Raw genomic sequence first — 24,892 nt, forward strand, 5'->3', positions numbered from 1 at the left:
CGCTTATTTCAATTTCTGCCTTATCAGCAGCCCAAAGTAGATGCAAGCAATCAACAGAAAAGAAAAAATTAACACTAAATAGACAATATTCACTGATACACAATCAAATTACCAGCAACAAAACTATACTATCCACAATATTACAAAAATAGCAGTCAATTACCGTAATTTCCTTGCCAACAACAAAAATTAAAAATCATAACATAAAACTGGTTATTGATATATGTTGGGACTGGTCCTGTTCAATATCTTTGTGAGCGACATTGCAGACGGGATAGAAGGTAAGGTTTGTCTTTTTGCGGATGACACTAAGATCTGTAACAGAGTGGACACGCTGGAAGGAGTGGAGAGAATGAGATGGGATTTAAGGAAACTGGAAGCGTGGTCGAAGATATGGCAGCATGCCAAGAAGTGCAGAGTCATGCATATGGGGTGTGGAAATCCGAAAGAACTGTATTTGATGGGGGGAGAAGGGCTGATGTGCATGGAGCAGGAGAGAGACCTTGGGGGTGATAGTGTCTAATGATCTGAAGTCGGCGAAACAATGTGACAAGGCGATACCTAAAGTCAGAAGAATGCTGGGCTGCATAGAGAGAGGAATATCGAGTAAGAAAAGGGAAGTGATTATCCCCTTGTACAGGTCCTTGGTGAGGCCTCACCTGGAGTACTGTGTTCAGTTCTGGAGACCATATCTCCGAAGGGACAGAGACAGGATGGAGGCGGTCCAGAGAAGGGCAACCAAAAAGGTGAATGGCCTTCATCGAATGACTTATGAGGAGAGATTGAAGAATCTAAATACGTACACCCTGGAGGAAAGGAGGAGCAGGGGTGATATGATACAGACTTTCAGATACTTGAAAGGTTTTAATGATCCAAAGACAACGTTGCAAAAAAATCAGCAGAACCAGAGATCACGATTTGAAACTCCAGGGAGCAAGACTCAGAACCAATGTCAGGAAGTATTTCTTCACGGAGAGGGTGGTGGATGCCTGGAATGCCCTTCCAGAGGAAGTGGTGAAGACCAAAACTGTGAAGGATTTCAAAGGGGCGTGGGATAAATACTGTAGAGCCATAAAGTCTAGAGGTTGTGAATGAAGAGAAGAGACATGGGGGTGGCTTGCGGGAATGATGGCTACTACCTGGAGATTAATCTCCTTATTCAATAAACATACACACGGTTAATGCAACTCCAACATTGCTCTATGCTTCAACAGCAAGAGGAAATGTGGAAAAAAGGATTTGCATCCACATAAAAGCAGGGGAGTAGCTTGCTTGTCACGGCGGTTACCACCCCAAACCAAAAATGCCTGATACTTCACTTTCAATGCATATCCAGCATAGCTCTCTGCTTCAATGGCAGGGGGAATGAAGAAAAGATGATTCATATTCAGACAACTACCAACAAGGTCTGAATTACATAGTCTGGGTAAAACAAATAAACATGGGTGTAGCTTGCTTGTTACAGCGGTTACTACCCCGAATCAAGCCTGATACTTCACTTAGAATATATATCCAGTGCAGCTCACTGCTTCAACGGCAGGGGGAATAAAGAAAAGAGGATTTGTATTCAAACAACCAACAAATACTGAGTTGCATGGGCTGGGTAAACAAGCATGGGAGTAGCTTGCTTATTACGGCGGGTTCTACCCCAAACCAATTAGCTAGATACTTCACTTAGATGCAGCTCCAGCACTGCTATCTATGATGGCGGGGATGGAAGGGAAATGGAACCAAAAAAGTTATTTAAAGGGACAAGAGTAACAGAAAAGTATGGAAAAAAAAAGTGTGAAAGCTTGCTGGGCAGACTGGATGGACCGTTTGGTCTTCTTCTGCCGTCATTTCTATGTTTAAAATAGTTCAGAGATATACTCTTCAATTGTCCAAGTATAAAGGGGGAGAAAATTCCAGAGTCTTGGGTGCAATGGAGGAAAATACTAAGTTGCTCCTATCAACCTAATTTCCTTAGGAGATGGAAACTGAAGTAAACTCCTAGTATAAAGATCTTAAATCCCCTGCTGCGACATACCATCATAAAAGCTTACTCAGATAATAAGGACTCTCCACACATCAAGTTAAAAGCTAAAGACAGCATCTTAAATTCTACTTGAATCAAAATAGGGAGCCCGTGTAGAGACCGCAATGCTGAACATAAGAGAAAAGTTCACCCTGCAGAGGAGACTGTGTCCCTATCTAGTGAGAAATCCAAGCCTGTAGACAGAGCTCTAATTTTAGATACAAACTAAGGATGACCATGAAGCAAATAAATATTCTCATTTGTTTTTCTCTGTATGTAGTGCAATCCCTAGGAGTACAGACATTCTCTACTTTCCTCACAAAAGACTTTTATGTAGTTTAAAAAAATTTTTTTTTTTTTACTATTGTGTTGATGTGTCATTCTGATGCGATAAACTTAGTGCTGATTTACTTTTCCATATATTCCTTTGTATGATTTCTCACTTACCTAATGCTTAACTTTGCTGCACATTGACACCTTCTGTAGACCTTTTGCCTTTTTTGCTATGCCCTGAAGCATATGTAGTACTATGTGCAGCACCAATGCTCATGTTAGTTTCTTGATTCAAAGGATCAGATCCACATTTCTCATCCTCTTGTACACCTTTTTGGTGTACATAGACTTCTGACTCTGCATAAAATACATTAGGCACATAGGCTTCTTTGCATTCCATCTCATTCTTCTTCTTTTCCTCAGCAACTTCCTGGTCCAACAAAACTGTCTTATCACTCTGGCCTAGTGGCAAGAAACCATCTGGTAGTTCCAAGCTTTCCTCTTGCAGAGTAGTAGTACTATCATTTTCTACTTTCTTGTAAGATGGATGTTCAACTTCCAACTCTGGGTTTCCCTAGAATAGGCCAAATGTCAATTGTAAGTTTACAGCTGTTTCTCAAAAACTGTAACTTTTAATGAACAGATGAGAGAGGTTAACTTACCCTACATACTTGGACAGGAATTCCTTCCACTGTACAGGATATACTCTCACCATCTTTTGCATCCCATCTATGGAAATAAAACACAAAACAAATTGATAGCTACAGGAGAATTTTTTCTTATGTCTGTAACCCAGGCATGTATAAAGTTGTTTTACTTATAACAGGTGTTCTCTCAAGATAGCAGTTCACTAATCACACAAGCGGGTCGTTGAGCAGAACAAAATTCCATAATTTTCTGGAAAAGACTAGGAGTATCTTCTGTGTGTATGTAATAGTTTTCACACTGAGGAGGCCCTGCAGCTTCTTGCAGTGTCCATTTAGCCATGATACATAAGTGATAGAATAATTCCCATGGAGAGGAGTGTAGGTTTGTGTGACTGGTGACCTGCTGACTCAAAAGAACACTTGTTACAAGTAAGCAACTTTGCTTTCTGTGAAAACATGCAGGTTCACCATATCACACACGTGAAAGTCCTTAGCTAAGAGTTGAAGACAAAAACAATAACAGACAAAACAGCAAGAACAGTCAACATGTGAAAATATTTTTTGTTGGAAGAAAAACCTATTGTATTTTGTCTTTTTTTTTTTTTTTATAATAGGGCACACAATTTGAAACATAATGGTCCTAGGAAAAAGGTTCTAACCCTCAAAAAAGCCATGAAGAATCAACATGATATGAATGTATAGAATGAACCTCACATTCCAGCCTTGCCTACTAAAAGTAGGTAACAACAGACACCACAGCCCTAATATGGTAGACCTTGAGATGCCCCTCCTAAGGTTAATCCAGCCTGGCAGTAACAACAAAAGATGGTCTCCAACCCAAAGTGGAAAGGATGTATTTTGTCACCGTACTGCCAGTCTATTGGGATAAAAAAAATAAAGAGCTAAGTGTACTTTTCATGGACTAGAGTCTGCTCCAGATAGAAGGCAGCAGCTCTCTTGCAATCCACTGTATAGAGAGCTTCTCACCCATATGAGCAAAGGCCTAGGGCAGTGATTTTCAAACTTTGTCCCTTGAGACCCAGTGGAAGTAAAAAAGCTCTCATTCCCACTTTCCCAGCCCCCATTTCTTATTCTCACCCTCTTTCCCCCTTCCTCAGTCCTTACTGCTTACTGTCCTCTCCACCTCCAGCTCCCACTGCTTGCTTTTAGTCCTTCCCCTCTCACCCCCCTTCCTTCCCTAGTCCCCCTGGTTTCCTCAAGATCCGGAGCTCGCCAACTCTACAGACTGAAATGACTGCCACTATATAAGTGATGTTCCAGGTCCAGTACTTATATTAAGTTCAGAGGCTCAAAAAGGATTTTCATTAGTTGAGTTAGAACCATGTTGATGTCCCCATGACACAGTGAGAAGCTTAATGAAAGCCCTGCATGAATCTGATAACTAAAGGCTTTACAGAAATGGGACTCCCTTCTACATACTGGTGATAAGAGCCAACTGTAGCCTAAAGGTGTTGGTTTTGAGGCCAGACTCTGCAAGATATAGATGGTAATCAAAAGGGTTTTGTGTGTGACAGGAAAACAAATCAAGAGCCATGTCCTTATACCAAATTGCATTTTTTCAATATATATTTGACAGATAAGACGTCAGCAAGAGATAAATTAACATTTTGAAATTAAATTTTCTTTTTATTCACATACATTCCCTTATAGGGATCTAAAGTTTAGATTTGGGTTTGGTACATGACATAACAATTGAGTGCTTGATGATGTCTGACAACTGCTTGTGGCCCACTGTGGGCGAGAAGTGGTGGATTATATTAGCTCATCATACATTGATTCCTTTCTCTAAGATTATTAAAAATTGAGTTTGTTTTGCACATCTTATGGTTTGCCTCTACTCAGACTTGTTTTAATTTATTGTGCACCGAATGGTAATCAAAGGTTGCCAAGGGTTTGAAACAATAGGATTTGCTACAATAAGATTTCCTCTATAATAAATTCAGCTGTTTGTAAGGGGAAAATGAGTTACAATAAACCATAGTAGCTTGACTGCAGAATTTCACTGATGACAGATTAGGCCGCTTTGTCTAAACATAGTTCATGTATTGTGCATGTGATTTGTATGGGGGAAGTGTCCATGTTGCTGCTGCTTCTGACAGTACCATGGGTGGGGTAAGGTGGGGGGGGGGGGGGGGGAGGGAGCGTGGGATGAGGAACAAGAGGTGGCAAAACAGTTTTCTAAAGTTGAAGACTTTAATAGCATCTGAAGGGAAAAAATGCTTCTGAGGTCATATGATGCAGTGAGATATTGGACTTAGCACTCCGGGTACCACCCCCACATATTTTCTATTTCTTGTGTCCAAAATCGCATTTCAAAAACCTGCATATCTGCTGTATGACTTCTTAAATCTATGGACAGATTTCTAGCACAAAAGAACCCAGGAATCTCAACCGAAATTGGGAAAAAAGAAACTGAAACTGCAGGACACCAAGAGAGTTAGGCTATCACATATAAATCATATCACTTTAAGAGTCTAATAGGAGGCTTATATTTAAATTTGTTCCAAAGGTGTCATAACATATTAAGTAAAACCCAAGTTCCAAAAGGTTGCTAGCAGAAATCCCGAACCCAGACACGAGCTATGTTTCACCACAGGGCTGTCTCAAGGGGGGGAAAGCAACCATCTACAAGACAAAAGGAAAACAATGAAGAAAAGGGAAAAAGAGATCCCATAACAAATATATGAAATACTAACAGAGTTGGTTAAGGTTACACTTACATGGATGCTCAAATAAGGAAATATACAACGTACGAAGCAGCTTAAAGGGAAGTAAGCAAATGAGTAACGGTAATACAATTGTATCATCTGAAAAGAAAAACAGAGTTAAGAATATTAAACCAGAAAAATGACAATTGAAAAAATAGAAAGTGGGGAATTCTATAAACGGCAAAGTTACAAAATATAAATGGGAGCAAAGAGTTTCAGCCTGAGGTAGACCATGAAATCTCAGGCGTTATGATTTCAGACTTAACTTCTGCTGTCATATTTGTCCCGATAGTAGATTTGACAAAATAAAATAAAGTCTTGCTGAGGTCCAGCAAATGATTCAGATCAGGAAACAATTGGATTTGGTGGAAACCAGGACTTCAGCTCTGGAAACAGAAAATATAGAACTGAAAAAATGAGTTACTGCTTTGGAAGAAAAAATTGAGGATCTTGAAATCAATCCAGACAGAATAACTTGAGATTTGTGGGTATTAGTGAAAATGTGGCAGATCTGGAGCTATTAAAAACATGACTTTTGCAAGAGGTGGAATGCTACAGAGCTTCCGGGCAAAGTGGTTGTCAAGAGGGCTCACTGACGTAGTGTTAAACTGCTGGCACAGGGAAGACCATGTGTAGTCACAGAAAAGTTTCTAAATGACACAAGCAAGATTAAACTACTACACGCTTACTGGAAATGACAGGGGATCATGTATCAAGGAACAAAGTTTTGATATTCCAAGATTTCTCCAGTAGCGTAGTGCAGAAGTACAAGGAATTTAGACAGGTATGCTCCAAATTGGCTAGACAGAATATCAAGTTTACACTGCAGTACCCAACGCAATTGAAAGAAGCAAACCATGGGTGATGGAAACCCTGGCCAAGACCACAGCATTTCTGCCTGAGAGTAACACGAATATGCTGGGTTACATAGTGGCTGTGCGGTGATTGACTGAGTAAGATTTAGTTCCTGCAACATTTCTACATTTCAAAAAGTTGAAGGACATGGAATCCAAGCTCCAGAATTTAATGTTATTTGAAACCTTGAAGATTTTTCTTTTTTTGAATGAAGTACTTGTTTGAAAGAGAAGGCCATTCAAACTCAAATGGATATTAGTTTCACTTATGATTAAATGAGCCCCTTTTCCATCAAACATTGTTTTCTGGGGCAGGGTTGAGACGTCTTTCCTATATATTTTTCATCTTTTTTTGTGAATATGGGGATAGTATCCGTACACAGAGACTGTAATCATTTGGCTCTCATGGGAGTCCACAGATATTTGGCCGATACAGTAAAACATGTGGGAAAACGAGTGTTCAGTTTGAATGCCCGCTTTCGTCACCTCTCCTGGGCCCATGATACTGTATTTAAATGAAAGGTTGTGCTAAAATGGAGGCACTAGGGACAATAGCGCACCCCTAGTGCCTACTTAGCAGCAGAAGCCCAGGAGAGGTGGCTGTCAACATGTTTGGAAAATGAATGCTCAATTTTATGAGTGTCCATTATCCTAACCTGTGCACAACCATGGGTTAAGAAAATGGTCGTTTGTAAAATTGAGCATCCGTTTTCCTAACCTGACCCGGCCAGCACTTTTAAAAAAATTATTTGTTTAACCTTCTGGTTCCTCCGACTTAATATCGCCATGATATTAAGTTGGAGGATGTACAGAAAAGCAGTATTTTCTGCTCATCAACATGCAGGGGGGTTTGGACACGCGTTTTGGACATGCTAAACCCCTTATTATATAAGGGGCTGTGGAAGCGCGTTTAAAACGCACATCCAACCAGAGTTAAACAGTACGCTCAGCTGAGTGCACTTTACAGTATCTGAGTAAGCTGAGTGTTGGGGGAAGTTTCTTTAATGGTTCTGAGGAAGAGGAGGGAGGAAAGGGATGGGAGTGGGAGTTTGGGGAATGTTTACATTGTTAATCTATTTATTTATTTATTTAAGTTTTTTTATATACCAACATTCAAGACAGAAGTCCCATCATGCTGGTTCACAAAGAACAGGGGTGTAAATATAATAAACATTACAATTTGAACTTATAGTGCAGAAAAGCAAAAAAGCAGTTACATGTAACAGGGAAACAATAACTTGGATTAAGAAGGAAAAAGAAGATCAGATAATTATATATGTAAATAATAACATTGTAAGAGGTGGCTGTTAATACTATAACTAGTGAAGCGTGATGGTTGAAGGGAGTTAAGTGATATTGGAGTTAGGAAATGTGTCTGATATTTATTTATACTTGTGTGACGAGGACACTGCTCCTGCTGGAATGGAGTGGCTCATTCGCTTAAATGTTATATAGTTCTGCCACTCTTCTATTTAGTGTTGCTACATGTACACTTCTTTGTTAAATAAAATGAATAGGTTAAAAACACAATTCTCCACCTGCCTACTTACAAATGAACATGAAGAAAAACCAGGACAAGCAAAATGAACTAATTTTACATGGTATCTGAACTCAAAATCAACCAAATCATTACAAATATTAAGCTTGCTATACACCCATTGGATCCAATCCCTGCAAGTTCCTCAAAATAATACACAGCATAATTACACCAACAATCACAACCATGATCAACCATTTGCTATCAGAAGGACTGATAGCAAAACAAGCTGTTATTAAACCCATCCTAAAAAATAAATCCGGCAGAAGTGATGATTGGGTCAACTACTGACCAATTTCCAACCTGCCTTTCATAGCTAAAATCCTAGAAAAAGCAGTGTTACTCTAACCAATTTGGCTTCAGAAAAGATCGATCTACAGAAATCCTTCTCATTTCACTAACTGACCCTGTACCTTCAGGGGTTTGATAATGATGAATCCTATATCTTGGTACTAATTGACTTAACAGCAGCCTTCGACACTGTAGACCACACCCTGTTATGCCACCAGCTGAGAAAAATTGGAATAAATGGAAATGTTATCAAATGGTTCTCATCCTTCCTAGCAAACAGATCATTCCAAGTAAAACTGGACAATCACATATCTGACACCTTCTCAATCGATACAGGGATCAGCACTCGGCTACCCTATTCAACATTTACATGCTGCCACTATGCCATTACTAGAGGAACTAGGAATCAAATTCTTCCTTTATGCTGACAACATACAATTCTACATGCCATTCGACAAATCATTTGAAAAAACTACCTCAACACTGTCAAAATAAATGAAAGAAATACAACAAAGACTAATTCAGCTGAAATTAACACTAAACACAAAAAAACCCAAATTGTATGGTTGAGGAGAAATTCCACAATAATCAAACCGCCAACCCTGGACCTAGGAAACTTTGACATTACTCCTTCAGACCAGGTACGAGACCTAGGAATACAGATTGATGAAAATTTGTCACCAAAAAAGCATATATTTATTTATTTATTTATTTATTTAGCGTTTTTCTATACCGGCATTCGTGATTAGAAACCACATCATGCCGGTTTACATGCAACAAGGGGCGAGAACAAAAAATGGAACATAAACAAGTGCAAAGAGATCAAAAGTTACATTACAACAAGGGTCTTAAAACTGGGAAGAGAATTAGAATAAGAGAGCCAAGCAGTTAGGATTACATTATTTACATTATTTACATTATATTGCGAAGTCTCTTGTGAAATTTGCTATATATATATAGCAAATTTAAAAAAAATATATATAAGCAATTTTACATGGTATCTGAACTCAAAATCAACCAAATCATTACAAATATTAAGCAAACTAATTAAAACTTCAAGCTTCGAATATTACATCGACTGAAACCTCTAACAATACAGGACTTTTGCACTGTCCTACAATCACTAATATTTTCCAACATAGATTATTGCAACTCCATATTACTAGGCCTACCCTCAGAACTCATAAAATCTTTACAACTACTACAAAATGCCTCAGCCAGACTACTACTAGGGACAAGGAAATTTGACCACATTACCCCCTTGCTGATAGCACTATAGCAATGCACTGGCTTCCTATACAATACAGAATTCACTATAAAGTATTGATTCTAATTTTTAATATCAACAACATTAACCCAAGCCTATTGGGAGTGACTCCTCAACCAAACATACTGCAAAGAGCCCTAAGATCGCAAGACAAAGGACTTCTAAAAATGCCTATACAACACGGAGCTCACACTTAATGCCAATAAGAAACCGCATGTTTTCCATAGTGGGCCCCAAGTTATGGAACTCTCTCCCAGAGTTACTACGTCTGATAACAGAAAGAAAGTATCAAACAGGAACTGAAAACATGGCACTTTAGAAAAGCTTATAATCTAACAAAAGCCAATAAACTGACAACATCACTATCAGATCTTTAAACAATATTAGTAAATTTAGTAAAAAGAATTGAACAATATAAAACGTAAAAGACTACATCATGAGTTTGGCACATAGGACAATGAAATGAAATAACACCTTAATTAACGCATACATGATAATGTTGTGTTGACCTAGAATTAGTATTTATAACTGTAAGAAACTAGACAAGACACGAACCAGATAATGCATGAATATGACCTTGACTATGTATTAGCTGTTTGTATTAACCCAGAATATGAATGCTGACCTAAAATGGGAATGTTGACCCAGAAACTAAACGATGATGTTGTGATCTTATCTTGGAATGACGGCATATAAAACACCTAAATAAATAAATAAATACATCTTAACGTTATCTCATGGAATGTGGCAGTACCCCAATTAAAAGGGAAAAGTTATTGAATCACCTTCAGATGTGTAAATAAAATATAGAATTATTACAGGAAGCGCATCTCTCTGACATAGAACATCATAAATTGAAAAAGAAGTGGGCAGCACAAGTATATTTTGCCACAGTAACACAAAAAGTCGAGGAGTGACTATTTCAAGTCACAGAAATATTTGCTTCAAACTAGTAGCTTCAGTAATAGACTCAGAGGGTCGTTACCTATTTCTACTAGGGAATTGCAGGGTGCACTGATTATTTTAGCTTCAGTTTACACACTAACAACTATGAACACTTTTTTTTTCTTATTTATGCGATTTACAAAACACAGCATGTAAACAACTTTGTTACAGAAATAAGAGGATAACATACATAAAAAAAGAATAAAAAGAATCAAGAGGCAAGTCTCCAAATCCAAGTCTAGAGATATTTTACATTACAACCAAAATTACATATCTTTAATAATTAAGAATAATGTTATCCACATGATACTGAAGAAAAAAAAATGAAAAGGGAGGAACAAAATTTAATGGGAGAAGAAAAAAAAAAGAAAAAAAAAAAAAGAAAAATAACAGAAAAAGCTATAGCAGGTGGAGGACCCCGAATAACCTCCTCTCTTTCCCGACTAGAGAGGACCTTCTAGAGTTCAGAAATGATTGTAACTGCTCGGAAACAATAAAGACAAAAGTCTCAGATTGAAATTTCACCAAGCATTTACAAGAATAATGAAATAAAAAAATTGCACCTAACTCAAAAGTGTCCTAAGAGCTAAGAAGTCTTTATACCGATGAAGAGTTGACGTTGAAATATCTGGGAAAATTCTAAGAATCTGTCCGTAAAAAGGAGAATTCAAATTTAAGAACTATAAAAAACACCTTAGATAAATCTGTATCGGAAACAAAGGAAATTAACAAAGTGACTCTTTCTATAATTTCTGGTCCTGATGACTCCAGAAAATCAGTAAGATTCAAAGGTGGAAAATGTGTAGGAGAAGCACCATCAGATGTTTGTGAAGATGAAGATAAGGAAATAATTTTACTAATCGAAGGAAGGTCACCAGGAGGTATCCCAAGAACTTGCAAGAAGTAATTTTTTAAGGTAACCTCAGGGAGTTCACCCAGAATTCTAGGAAAATTAAGAATCCAAAGATTCAAGCAGCGGGAAAAATTCTCTTGTGATTCAAGCCTTCAAGAAAGCACTCCGCAGTCTAAGAAAACTAAAAAGTCATGGGATAGGAGGCGATGTCCTTTCATGGATTACAAACTGGTTAAAAGACATGAAACAGAGAGTAGGATTAAATGGTCAATTTTCTCAGTGGAAAAGGGTAAACAGTGGAGTGCCTCAGAGATCTGTACTTGGACCGGTGCTTTTCAATATATTTATAAATGATTTGGAAAGGAATATGACGAGTGAGGTTATCAAATTTGCGGATGATACAAAATTATTCAGAGTAGTTAAATCACAAGCAGACTGAGATACATTACAGGAGGACCTTGCAAGACTGGAAGATTGGGCATCCAAATGGCAGATGAGATTTAATGTGGACAAGTGCAAGGTGTTGCATATAGGGAAAAATAACCCTTGCTGTAGTTACACGATGTTAGGTTCCATATTAGGAGCTACCACCCAAGAAAAGGTTCTAGGCATCATAATGGTTAATACTTTGAAATAGTCAGCTCAGTGTGCTGCAGCAGTTAAAAAAGCAAACAGAATGTTAGGAATTATTAGGAAGGGAATGGTTAATAAAACAGAAAATGTCATAATGCTTGTGTATTGCTCCATGGTGAGACCGCACCTTGAATACAGTGTTCAATTCTGGTCGTTGCATCTCAAAAAAGATAAAATTGCAATGGAGAAGGTACAGAGAAGGGCGACCAAAATGTTAAAGGTGATGGAACAACTCCCCTATGAGGAAAGGCTGAAGAGGTTAGGGCTGTTCAGCTTGGAGAAGAGATGGCTGAGGGGGGATATGATAGAGGTCTTTAAGATCATGAGAAGTCTTGAACGAGTAGATGTGAATAATAGAAGGACTAGGGGGCACTCCATGAAGTTAGCAAGTAGCACATTTAAGACTAATCGGAGAAAATTCTTTTTCACTCAACGCACAATAAAGCTCTGGAATTTGTTGCCAGAGGATGTGGTTAGTGCAGTTAGTGTAGCTGGGTTCAAAAAAGGTTTGGATGGTAGGAGGAAGTGACGTCACACCAAGGAATGGCTGCTTGACTCGAGTGCTCCTCCAACCACTTATACAATCCCGGCCTAATCTAGCCATCGACAGCTCAAAACTATATCATCACCTCTAGATTATCCTCTTGAATACTTTCTGATGTCTACCAGGAGAAAACAGATAGACTTTCGCAAATTTTCTTATCAGAAATTGGAGGAGGAAGGGACATCGGGCTGTGCGGCTGACATGGCGGAAACGGAGGCCGGAGCCCCCGAGATAGACGGCCCAGAGGTTATAATTCAATCGGAGGAGGGTGATTTACCGACGAAATCGGACATGAAACAATGGTTTGCGGAGATCAAAAGTGAAATATCTAGCAAAATGCAGGTTCTTATGAATACTATTGAGGAGCTCAGAACTGAGATGGCTGATCAGGGACGCCGACTTTTTGAGCTCGAGACTCGAGCGGATGCCAACAGTGAAAACATCAAATCTGTCCAGGAACAGCAAGCACTTACTCAAACCGAACTGGATAGGCTTAACGACAAGCTTGAAGATTTAGAAAATCGTTCGCGACGACACAACATCCGGTTTCGGGGCGTACCTGAGTCCACTGACAATGAAAACTGCGTTGCAGTGGTTAAGCAGATCTGCGCCATCTTAAAGGCATCCATGGATACCCAGGTCAGTGGGAGCCTAGACGGAGATATTCAAATTGACAGAGCCCACCGGGTTATGAGCCCTAGGGTGGCTAATAAACCAAAAGTTATCCTTGCGTGCTTCCATGACTTTGCTGTGAAGGACACGCTTTTGTTAATTGCTAGGAAGCAAGCCACGTGGCAATGGCAGGGAGAGGCCATAATGATATTCCCTGACCTATCGCCCACGACCCTCAGACGGCGCCATGAGATGAAGCCCGTCACGGATTGCCTGAGGGCAGCAAATATTAAATATAGGTGGCTTTTCCCTTTCGGCCTGAGTTTCACAGCTAAGGGTGAGAGCCATCGGGTCAAAACGCTGCGGGAGGCTTCTGGGGTCTTACATCACGCTGGATTCGAGGGATTTGATCGACTTCAGGCAGCTCCGAAACCTAACAGCCGCCGAGAAGAATACCCGCGCTGGCAGAGAGTCAACAAAGGGGACAAACGGCTTCGAAGGAATGCAGATTCTCATGGAGCATCACGCTTGGACTCCTGAAGAGTTGCTGCGCAGCGGGGATGCGAACTCTGGGGATTAAAGCGACGCAGCAAAGGGCTGTCGGACTGCATTGTTCAGCGATTTTCAAATGCTGGTATTTTTGCATATTGCTAAAGGTTTCATCATGGTTCGCCAAGTTGGCTAGGTTGTTTGAGTTATTATGAGCATTATTATACGGGTTACGTATATTTCTTATTATTATGATATGATTTGCAGGTTGGAACTGGGTCTCAGTCATCTGGGGCTGACTACTTCCTCTATTCTAATGACAAATCGGCGGGTGTTTACCCCTCAATTTGTCGGGAAGCTGGTAAAGCGGGGAGGGGGGAGGGGGGAGCTGACATGCAAGCCAGCTGGGGATTTCACAAAGGGTCTGAAGCTGACCATGAAGCTAGTTCACCCTTAGACATTGTATGCATATTTTTCAATCATGTTTTGTGTCAGCCCAGCTTCTCTGGTTCGGGGGCCATGCAGACGGGGATGGGGGAGCTCCCCTACACTGTTCTTATGGTGGGGGGATGATCCATTTCAATATATTGTCCCTCAATGTAAAGGGACTTAACTCACCCTACAAAAGGCACTGCCTCTTTACAGAATTGAGTTCCACTCAAGTTTCCATTGCCCTATTGCAGGAAACGCACCTTAAGAGGCGGCATGAGTCCCTTCTCCGTCACTTATCATATCCCGCTCAATATTGGGCAGCGAGGCCGCTTACTCATAAATACTTGGGAGTCGGCATACTAATTAATAAAGACCTCATGTTTGAAGAGATGGCTTGTCACCGGGATTCTGAGGGCAGATTTATTGTCCTAGTTATCATTTTGGGAGGGGAGAAATTCACATTGTTCAATGCCTATGCACCTAACGTTGGCCAAAGATCTTTTTTTGGACGGCTCAATAGGGTGCTGGAACAATGGGCGGATGGACATGTGCTACTAGGAGGAGATTTTAACCTCACCCTTAATCCTCAGATGGACAATTCTATGGGCCAGGCGACTACCGCTAGTACAGACCGCAAAGCTCTCAAATCCCTCCTGGCTCAATGGAACTTGATAGATGTGTGGCGTAACTGGTATCCCAGAGGTAGAGCCTATACTTTTTTCTCTAGAGCACATCAGTCATATTCTAGAATTGATAATTTTTATATTGCTAAAAGTTGCGTTAATCAGGGTACATCACCTCATATAGGCCCAATTACGTGGTCCGACCATGGGCCGATTACCATTCAATTTGAGCTTAGTTCTTATGAGAGGGGTTTACAATATTTGAAGTTAAATGAAAGTTTGTTGGACGATGAGCAGTTCATTCAGCAAATTCACACTGATATTCGGGATTACCTGATTGTGAATGATTTGGAGGGGACCTCGCCCATGACATTGTGGGATTGTCTCAAAGCTGTGCTCCGTGGCAAGTTCATTTCTAGGGGCACTTATCTCAAAAGAATACGTATGCAGGATAAAACCGACACCCTACACCGGTTGCGGGACTTGGGGATTCAACACCAACGAGATGGGGAGCTGCCTTATTAGAACAAATGGATGGGCTGCGGGCTCACTTGGAAAAGATAGAGGCTGCCCAGATAGCCTACAGACTCACCATTACTAAACAATTATACTATGAGGGGGGCAACAAGGCAGGGAAACATCTGGCTAGGAAACTTAAAGCCCAACAGGTCCAAAATAACATCATCAAAATAAAAGATGAGAGGGGGGGGCATGCTTAACTCAAATGTAGATATTAGAAAGCGCTTTAATAGGTTTTATTCCGAATTATATGCCACCAACACCACCATTGTTGATCAGAGGATTGGGGAGTATCTTTCCCGTATTACACTTCCTGCTATCTCGGCGGATACCCAGGAATTTCTGGACCGGGCTATATCTCCCGCCGAAGTAAATTGGGCTATAAAGAGCTTGAAAATGGGGAAAGCGCCAGGGTTGGATGGTTTCACAGCTGTTTTTTATAAAAAGTTCGCTGAGTTAATTATTCCTGTGCTGGTGAGACTTTTTAATGCCCTGCAAGAGGGAGTTCCACTCTCCTCTAACGCTAAACTTGCGGGAGTGACGATCCTAGCCAAACCAGGGAGAGATCCAACACAGTGCGGCTCGTATCGACCCATTTCATTAATTAATTTGGACATGAAGTTACTCGCTAAAATATTGGCCAATCACTTAAACAATTTTCTCCCGCAGATGATACACACTGACCAATCTGGCTTTATCCCTGGGCGGATGGCCTCCGATAATGTCCGTAAAATAGTAAACCTCATGGGGATTGCACGAGCCTCACAGGTTCCTTTATTACTGCTTGCAATTGATGCTGAGAAGGCCTTTGACTACGTCCATTGGCCCTTCCTCTTTCAGACTATGAGAGCATATAATATTGGGGACAAATTCCTTCGGTGGATACAAGCATTATATGATAATCCACAAGCTTGTTTAAAGATTAATGGGGGGTACTCCGAGCCATTTACAGTAGGGCGCGGCACACGACAGGGATGCCCCTTATCCCCCTTGCTGTTTGCGATATTTCTGGAACCCTTTACACAATCTATTAGGGATAATACCTCTATCCATGGGATGGGCTTGGGTGCTTTCTCCTCTAAGATGTCCCTTTTTGCGGACGATGTCCTGTTTACTATCTCTCAGCCCGATGAATCTCTTAAGGCACTTACGGAGGAGATATCTGTCTTTAGTGGGGTATCGGGATTCAAAATTAATTGGGAAAAATCGGAGTTACTGAATGTCAGTGTGCCTGCACCTGATGTTAGTCGCATAGGGAAATCACACCCCTTTAGGTGGGCTAAAGGTAAACTGAAATATTTGGGTATATATATAGGAGGCTCCACAGATCTCTTTCAGCTTAACTATCCTCCCTTATTGACTAAAATCTATAAAGATCTGGAGGAGTGGGACCGATACCACATTTCTTGGTTGGGTCGGCTCGCAGTTATTAAGATGAACGTTTTGCCCCGACTCTTATATTTGTTCCAAACATTACCTATATTGGTTCCAAGTAAATTACTTGACAAATGGCAACGCAGGATATCTAAGTTCCTGTGGAGGGCGAAACGGCCTAGGATCAAGAAACACACCTTGTATCTCCCTAAATCGCAGGGTGGTCTGGGGTTGCCTTATTTACATGGGTATCATGGCGCGGCACACCTGAAAGCTGCCGTAGAATGGAATAATCCCCTATCCACGAAACCCTGGGTTTTATTAGAACAGGCTTTATTGGGAGAGTTCCCTCTATCAGCTTTACTCTGGCAAGAGAGGTCTACCAGGCACCCCGTGGTCACTCTCCCGGAGACAGTGAAAGTTACACTGGACGTGTAGCTTAAGTGGCGGCAGGGATTGGTGGGTTCTAGGCGAACATTCCTGAGCACTCACTTATTTTACCATCGCTCCTTTTGCCAAGTAGCGAAATCACAGAACATTCGTTATTGGCAGGCTAAGGGCATCTCTCAAGTTACCCACGTATGGGACCCGGGAGGGCTGATATCGTTTCCTGTTCTGAGGGAGCGCTTTGGCCTTCTCTCTACGGATTTGTTTGCTTACTTGCAAATATCTCATTTTGTTTCTCACTCGTTGGGGGTTCGAGATTTGGCTATGGGGACTTCCTCGTTTGAAGGAATATGTCAGAGGGCTGCGAAGGTACGCAAACACATCTCTCTCCTTTATAATCTGCTGTTGAGACCTCCTAGTACTAAAGGGCAACATATTGAGGCCTGGGAGAGGGATCTCAACATCTTATGGCCATTGGATAAGTGGAATAGGCTCTCTCAGACCCTTGGAAAAGGGCTCATTTCTGCCACTCATATTGAAAATGGTTACAAGTTATGGTATCGCTGGTACTGGACCCCGGTCAAGTTACATCGTATCCAACCGGGTCAGCCCAGCACATGTTGGAAACAATGCGGGGGAGAGGGAACATTCTTTCACATGTGGTGGGACTGTCCTAAAATACGAGATTTTTGGGCCTTGGTCTCTGGCTGGCTCTCCACGGTCCTCCATCGGGAGGTTGTGCTTACCCCTCTACAGGCGCTGCTTAATGATGAGCATTCCGAACTCACGGTTTACCAAAATTGTTTTATTAAATATGTTGTCACGATCTCCAGGTGTACATTGGCTCACAGGTGGCGGGGACCTGAGATTCCCACCCTTCTTGAAATACAGGGACTCATGAACACGACCCATACTTTGGGGAAAATAACGGCGCATAGGCATAAGACATTACATAAATTTCATAAGATATGGCAACCTTTTGAAGCATGGCAGGCTGCTGTTTCCACGTAGTAGAGCATGGGTCCTTGGTAGTATACTTTCTTTTTATCTATCTTCATGGGCTGGATATAGCTGTTATATTCTATGCAATAACATGTTTATCAATAACACGCTTGGCTTCGATACTTGTATTATGGATAACGCAGAAGAGGCCTTTGTGAAAGGGGAACGGGGGTGGGGGGGATCACTGATGTTTTGAATAGTTGTTTGAAATTTGGCTTTATTTAGAATATTATGTATAAGCTATGGTATGCGAATTCCTGTCATGTACCGGATATTAATGTTGCTATTCCTATGTTTTTGATGTGTATGTACTATGCCAATAAAAATTATTATATACAAAAAAAAAAAAAGGTTTGGATAAGTTCTTGGAGGAGAAGTCCATTAATGGCTATTAATCAATTTTACTTAGGGAATAGCCACTGCTATTAATTGCATCAGTAGCATGGGATCTTCTTAGTGTTTGGGTAATTGCCAGGTTCTTGTGGCCTGGTTTTGGCCTCTGTTGGAAACAGGATGCTGGGCTTGATGGACCCTTGGCCTGACCCAGCTTGACAATTTCTTATGTTCTTATGTTCTTAATATGTGCTCCATGTTCGGGGGTCAGTTTACCTGTTAGGTTGAGTGCTAGTTAGATCGACGAAAGAAGCATGGTGATCTGTTAAGGCGTTCTTGTTCTTTAGACTGTGTTTTCATATTTGCTTTTTCTGGTGATCTGGACTTTCCCTCTGGGGACATGCACGTTGTTTATAAACAAATGAGACAAAAACTGGGGTTCAGAGTAGATTTTCTTGAAGCAGACACCCTATGAATACATTTGACCATTGTAAAGTTCACTTGGCTTTTACCAACGCAGAATTTTTAGCATGTATGCAGATTAGATATTATATCACCAGGTCATTTTGTGTTCTTGACTCATCAATTACATCTCCAGCGTTTAGGGCTCTTACTAAAATATATTCTTTGCATAAGAGCTCTTGCTTCTGACTCTATAGATTTTTCCATACTTGTGAGTATTATATAACTTTTAAAGCCTTGACAGACATTAGACAAAAAGATGTACACACTAACTTGGAAGAGGAACACGTGAGAGAGTGTTCTGCTTTAATTTATAACAGTTCAGAAAATGTGCTATTGCGGGAATTGCAACAGAGGATTGTACATAGAATACAATTTTCACCATTATGAGCAAAACAAATGAGTCTAATCCACTCTAGCAAATGTCTGAAATGTCATACTTCCAATGCACTTTGATGCATTGCTTATGGGAATGCTCACTGATTATGAGATTTTGGGAAGCTTTAATAAGGGAGTTGGTTTGTATGACCAAAAAAGCCATATCCATGACAGGAAAATTGGTTCTGACCTGCTAATTTTTGTTCCTGGAATATCAAATATCAGTCTAGTCAAGTGGGTTTATGCATTCCTACCAGCAGGTGGAGGCAGCACTTGTCTGGACTGATCTGGGGTATGAATAGGAATTGTGCGTTTTCTGTGTTGGGTCATGTAGCAGAGGGAACTTTTTGGGATAAACCTCAAGTTAATGCTGGTTAAAGCAAGTGCTGGTGTTCTGCTTAGGTGGCTAAAGGAAGAACCTCCAGATCTGGGTATGTGGAGATTGCAGATGCTAGAATCCTATCCATGGAATTTAAGACAGAGATACTAAAGAAGCAAAAAGTTAAAGAACTTTTTCAGAGAACCTAGAAACAGTTTACATGGTGTTTGACTAAAGTGGTTCAAGGCCAATCCAATTCTCAGTGATAATGTTGATTTTGTTTTGTAAGTCCTTATGGTGTGGAAGGGGATCACATTCCATGCTGAGTATTTAACTAATTGTGTTTGTTCCTTACAGGCATAAGAATGGCTCTATTTTTTATCGATTGTACAGATCTTGCCATTGTGGTTGGAAGCTTTTTGAATAAAGATATTGTTTTTAAAAAATGCCTCATTTAGGTGTCACTTTAAGAGCAGTATTTGGCCAAGGAAACCTAGTCAGTGATACTTAAGGCCAGATTCAAGTTCTGGGCATAAGTAAGGCAAAGAAATTACAAAAGTCTTAAAAAAAGTTTGCTTGCACAACTTTGAAATACAATTTATTTGCCCAAGGATTTAATTTCCTAAAAAGTCAAGAAGGGATAGATAAAAGTACACAGAAATCAGGCATGCAAACCTATGAAAAACACATAATTTTTCTGTGCAAAAATATTAAGACTTAAGAATTCAGCAGAAGTTCTACAGTGTATTTTATACTTGTTTTTGACTATAATTTTCTGTGAAAAGATTTCCTAGATACCGTAATGGTATCATCTGTAGCATCAAGAACGTCACTCTGGAGCAGATCTGGCGAATGTTGATGAGGGACAGCAGGAATGTTTCCTAATTTCATCCTTCAAATTTGCACCTTCACTAAAGAAATGGTACACAAATTTGAGTATCAGGATCAGATTAATAGGGTCATTCTTTATTGTGCGATGTGCGGCATTGTGTGTGGCAGGGCCTTATCACAAGTGATACCGGCTGCATTGCGGCAGTATTACTAAAATTAGGGGAAGGGGAGGAGTGGGGGCGGGGTTATCTCCTGGTAGTGCTGCGGGCGATAATGTTTTTCATATTAATCGCTGCAGCACTGCGGGAAATAACTACACCTTTTCCCGTGGCGCTATGCGGGCAATAGTGTGCGGTGCGGCCACACCACGGCAGGCGATAGTGTACAGCTGGCTGCTCACTATCATCCCCCTGCTCCCTTTTTTTCACAACACATCATTCTTATATATATATATATATATAGCAGAATGCTGAATCTAAGGGTTTGGGAGCAAGCAAGAATCTGTTGCAATCATCTAATATGACATTTGTCAAAGATAACATTATGCTGCACAATTTAGTTTAGGAGTTTAAGGATGCCAATGGAGACAGGAATTGGTGCCTAATTTATTTTCCCAAATGAGACTTATTCAAGAAGCTCCTGGTAGAGAATTTTAATTTCTGGTTGAAGTATTACCAGCAATATCTAGGATTTATTATTGGCCCGCAGCCAATAGGAATGAAAATCCAGAGGAGGAAGGATTGGATGTTACCCTATCTGTGGAAAGAATGGATTTCTCCACCCTCTTAAGAGACTTCTCAGGCTGAGTTTACTTGCAAGCCATCTGTTGAGACTGTCGCTGCCCGACGTCTCCACTCCGCCCACATTACCTCTTTGGCAACTCCCTCTTTGCTTGATGGAAGTTTGGCTGCCATGGCGTCATCTTGCCGACCTTCTCCAGCATCCCCGGACCGGCTCGACGCTGCCTTTCCGCCATGTTCTCCTGAGGGCTAACGGCGTGTGTGCAGCGCGGCCCCAACTCAAGTACCAGCTGTGGCGCGAACATCAGGGGCATCCCCCTGAAATGACGTCATCATTGCCCGATATTTAAGGTCTCTTGTTTTGCTAGCTAATTGATTTAGCAAAGGTTACAGGGTTTACTACCTAGCTGCTTCCAGGTATCGCTGCGGATGGGATTCACTCTCCGCTTACCTTGCTTACCTTAGATCAGTGTTTGCGCTGCCAGATGTCAGATGTCTTACTCTCCTAGCTACTCTGCCTCCTCGGACTTTACCAGGGGTACCCGTTCCTTGGGGGCCTCGCTCTCTCTTTTGCTTTTCAGGTCGCAGTCTGGAACCGGTACTCGCTCCTCGAGGGCCCACGTTCCCGGACCTACTACTGAATATAACTTCTGCCAGGAAGTCACCGCTGCCTACAACACCAGTGAGTTACCATCTTTCTCTCTGAGCTTTCCCTGGAACCAGGTACTCGCTCCTCGAGGGCCTACTTCATTCCAGCTCCTGGGCTGTTCTAAGAGGATATCTTGTGAGTGTACCATCAAGGTTCTGTCCTGAACTCTGCATACTCACTATCTCAGTTTCTCTACAGCTCAGCCTTCCTGGGATCGCTGTTCCAGTGCCTGAGGGACTACAGCCCAGCCAGGCTTCTCCAGCTCACTACTGCCACCTCTGGTGGTTCTCAAAAACAGTTTAATAAAAGAACTAGTGTGTGTCTGTCTCCCAGCTCTGAGCCTGACTGGTGGTCCCTCTCGGGATCTTCCCCTGTGGGCGTGGTCATCTGTCACCGGCCCAAGGATCCACCCACAACTATCCCAAATAATAACACCATCCTATTGGTAACTATCGTATGAACTGGGTAAAGATTTTGTGCTAAATATGTTCTTAGACATTGAGAAATACATTATTTAGGTCAGAAAATAAAAATTTTCCCAGATTTTTCCTTTGCTACCTAGTTTAAAAAGAGAGCTCTTCCACAGATGAAGCAGCAAAGTTTAGATATTGGTGCTGATTTATTTTAAAAATAATAAAATATCAAGGAAATAAGTATGTCTTTTTTGACTCTACAATTGGCAGCTTTTTTTAAAGATAAGTTTCTGCATATTCTGTCTTGTATTAAACTAAATTATTCTGTTATAATGGAAGGAATGCTTAGTGATTTATGTTTGTTTTCTTTGTTGGGTCTTTACCTGGTAATAAGGGTTCCCTTCTCATTGAAACATGTTATATAAATTATAATCATAAATGTAGGAAACACATACATACACAAATAATAACATTAATAAAATTAACTTACTGTTGCAGCGTCAAGTTATTTATTAAGATATATTGTGTGTTACAGCATTAATATCAATTCAATTAAATATTTTTTGAAATAATTTTTTTAATTAAGTTTCTTCCTACCACTGTTGGCATTATTTAAAAATACCATCTTGGAAGCCCAGACCATATACATTGCATGAATTAGAAAAGATGAAAGGAAGGCCAAACAACTGACACCATAATTAAAAGGTGAGGTGAAAAAGGCTATTTTAGCCAAAAGAACTTCTTTCAAAAATTGGGAAAAGGATCCAACTAAAGAAAACAGGAAAAAGGAAAAGTACTGGCAAGTTAGATGTAAAACATTGATAAGGTGGGTAAAAAATGAATTTGAAAACAAGTTGTGTACAAAAGCAAAAACTCATAAACCCTTTAAAAAAATTTCCAAAGCAGGAAAACTGTGAGAGGTTTGGTTGGATTTCTAGATGATCAAGGAGTCAGAGAAGCACTTAGGGAAGACAAGGCCATAGAGGAAAGACTAAATTAATTCTTTGCTTTAGTAAATACTGAAGAAGATGTTGGGGAGATAACCGCACTGGAAACATTGAATGGTAATGATTTGGAAGAACTGAAACAAATCACTTTGAACCTGAATGATGTGATAGGGAAAAACTGACAAAGTAAGAACATAGGAACATAAGAAAATGCCATACTGGGTCAGACCAAGGGTCCATCAAGCCCAGCATCCTGTTTCCAACAGTGGCCAATCCAGGCCATAAGAACCTGGCAATTACCCAAAAACTAAGTCTATTCCATGTTACCATTGCTAATGGCAGTGGCTATTCTCTAAGTGAACTTAATAGCAGGTAATGGACTTCTCCTCCAAGAACTTATCCAATCCTTTTTTAAACACAGCTATATTAACTGCACTAACCACATCCTCTGGCAACAAATTCCAGAGTTTAATTGTGCGTTGAGTAAAAAAGAACTTTCTCCGATTAGTTTTAAATGTGCCCCATGCTAACTTCATGGAGTGCCCCCTAGTCTTTCTACTATCTGAAAGAGTAAATAACCGATTCACATCTACCCGTTCTAGACCTCTCATGATTTTAAACACCTCTATCATATCCCCCCTCAGTCGTCTCTTCTCCAAGCTGAAAAGTCCTAACCTCTTTAGTCTTTCCTCATAGGGGAGCTGTTCCATTCCCCTTATTTTGGTAGCCCTTCTCTGTACCTTCTCCATTGCAATTATATCTTTTTTGAGATGCGACAACCAGAATTGTACACAGTATTCAAGGTGCGGTCTCACCATGGAGCGATACAGAGGCATTATGACATTTTCCGTTTTATTCACCATTCCCTTTCTAATAATTCCCAACATTCTGTTTGCTTTTTTGACTGCCGCAGCACACTGTACCGACGATTTCAATGTGTTATCCACTATGACACCCAGATCTCTTTCTTGGGTTGTAGCACCTAATATGGAACCCAACATTGTGTAATTATAGAATGGGTTATTTTTCCCTATATGCATCTTAGCACTATATGCATCTTAGCACTAAAGAGTAGCAAATCGTCTGGACCAGAAGGTTTACACCCCAGAGTTCTGAAAGAACTAAAAAATGAAACTGTAGATATATTATTAGTAATTTGTAACCCATCATTAAAATAGTCTATTGTACCTAAAGATTGGAAGGTGGCCAATGTGACACAGATCTTTAAAAATGGCTGCAGGTATGATCTGGGAAACTATAGATTGGTGAGTCTGACTTCAGTGCTAGGAAAAATCATAGAAACTATTCTAAAGAATAAAACTAGAGACATATACATAGAAAGGCACGGTTTAATGGGACACAGCCAGAATGGATTTATCCAAGGAAAGTCTTGCCTCACTAATCTGTTATATTATTTTTGAAAGGGTTAATAAACATGGATAATGGTGATATGGTGATCTAGTGAATATAATGTATTTGTATTTTCAGAAAGTGTTTGACAAAGTCCCCCATGATAAAAATAAAAAGTCATTGGATAGGATGCAATTTCTTATTGTGGACTACAAACTGGTTAAAAGTTAGGTAACAGAGTAGGAATAAATTGTCAGTTTTCTCAGTGGAGAAGGTAAACTGTGGTGTGCCTCAGGGATCTGTATTAGGACTGGCACTTTTTAATATATTGCAGGCTGTGGAGATCCAGATAGTTTTCTCCAGAACAATTCTCCACGGAGTTGTCAGAATTGGAGCCCATGGACTCCTCCAACTCTGGATCTTCTATTGGTTGGGGAGAATTTGG

At 40.5% G+C, this 24,892-nt stretch overlaps 1 protein-coding gene across 1 annotated transcript in view; it reads right to left on the minus strand.

The window, feature by feature from the left end:
- Positions 1-1,791: 1,791 nt before the first annotated feature.
- LOC115089353 overlaps positions 1,792-24,892 on the minus strand; it is a 64,327-nt gene continuing 41,226 nt past the window's right edge. The window contains exons 4-5 of the mRNA XM_029597442.1: positions 2,950-3,016; positions 1,792-2,861 (exon numbers count right to left, since the gene is read on the minus strand). Coding sequence (XP_029453302.1) covers positions 2,469-2,861; positions 2,950-3,016 — 460 coding nt within the window. The 3' untranslated portion in view covers positions 1,792-2,468. The remainder of the gene's footprint in view (positions 2,862-2,949; positions 3,017-24,892) is intronic.

This window comes from Rhinatrema bivittatum, chromosome 4, assembly GCF_901001135.1.
Source record: "Rhinatrema bivittatum chromosome 4, aRhiBiv1.1, whole genome shotgun sequence".
Taxonomy (NCBI): Eukaryota; Metazoa; Chordata; class Amphibia; order Gymnophiona; family Rhinatrematidae; genus Rhinatrema; species Rhinatrema bivittatum.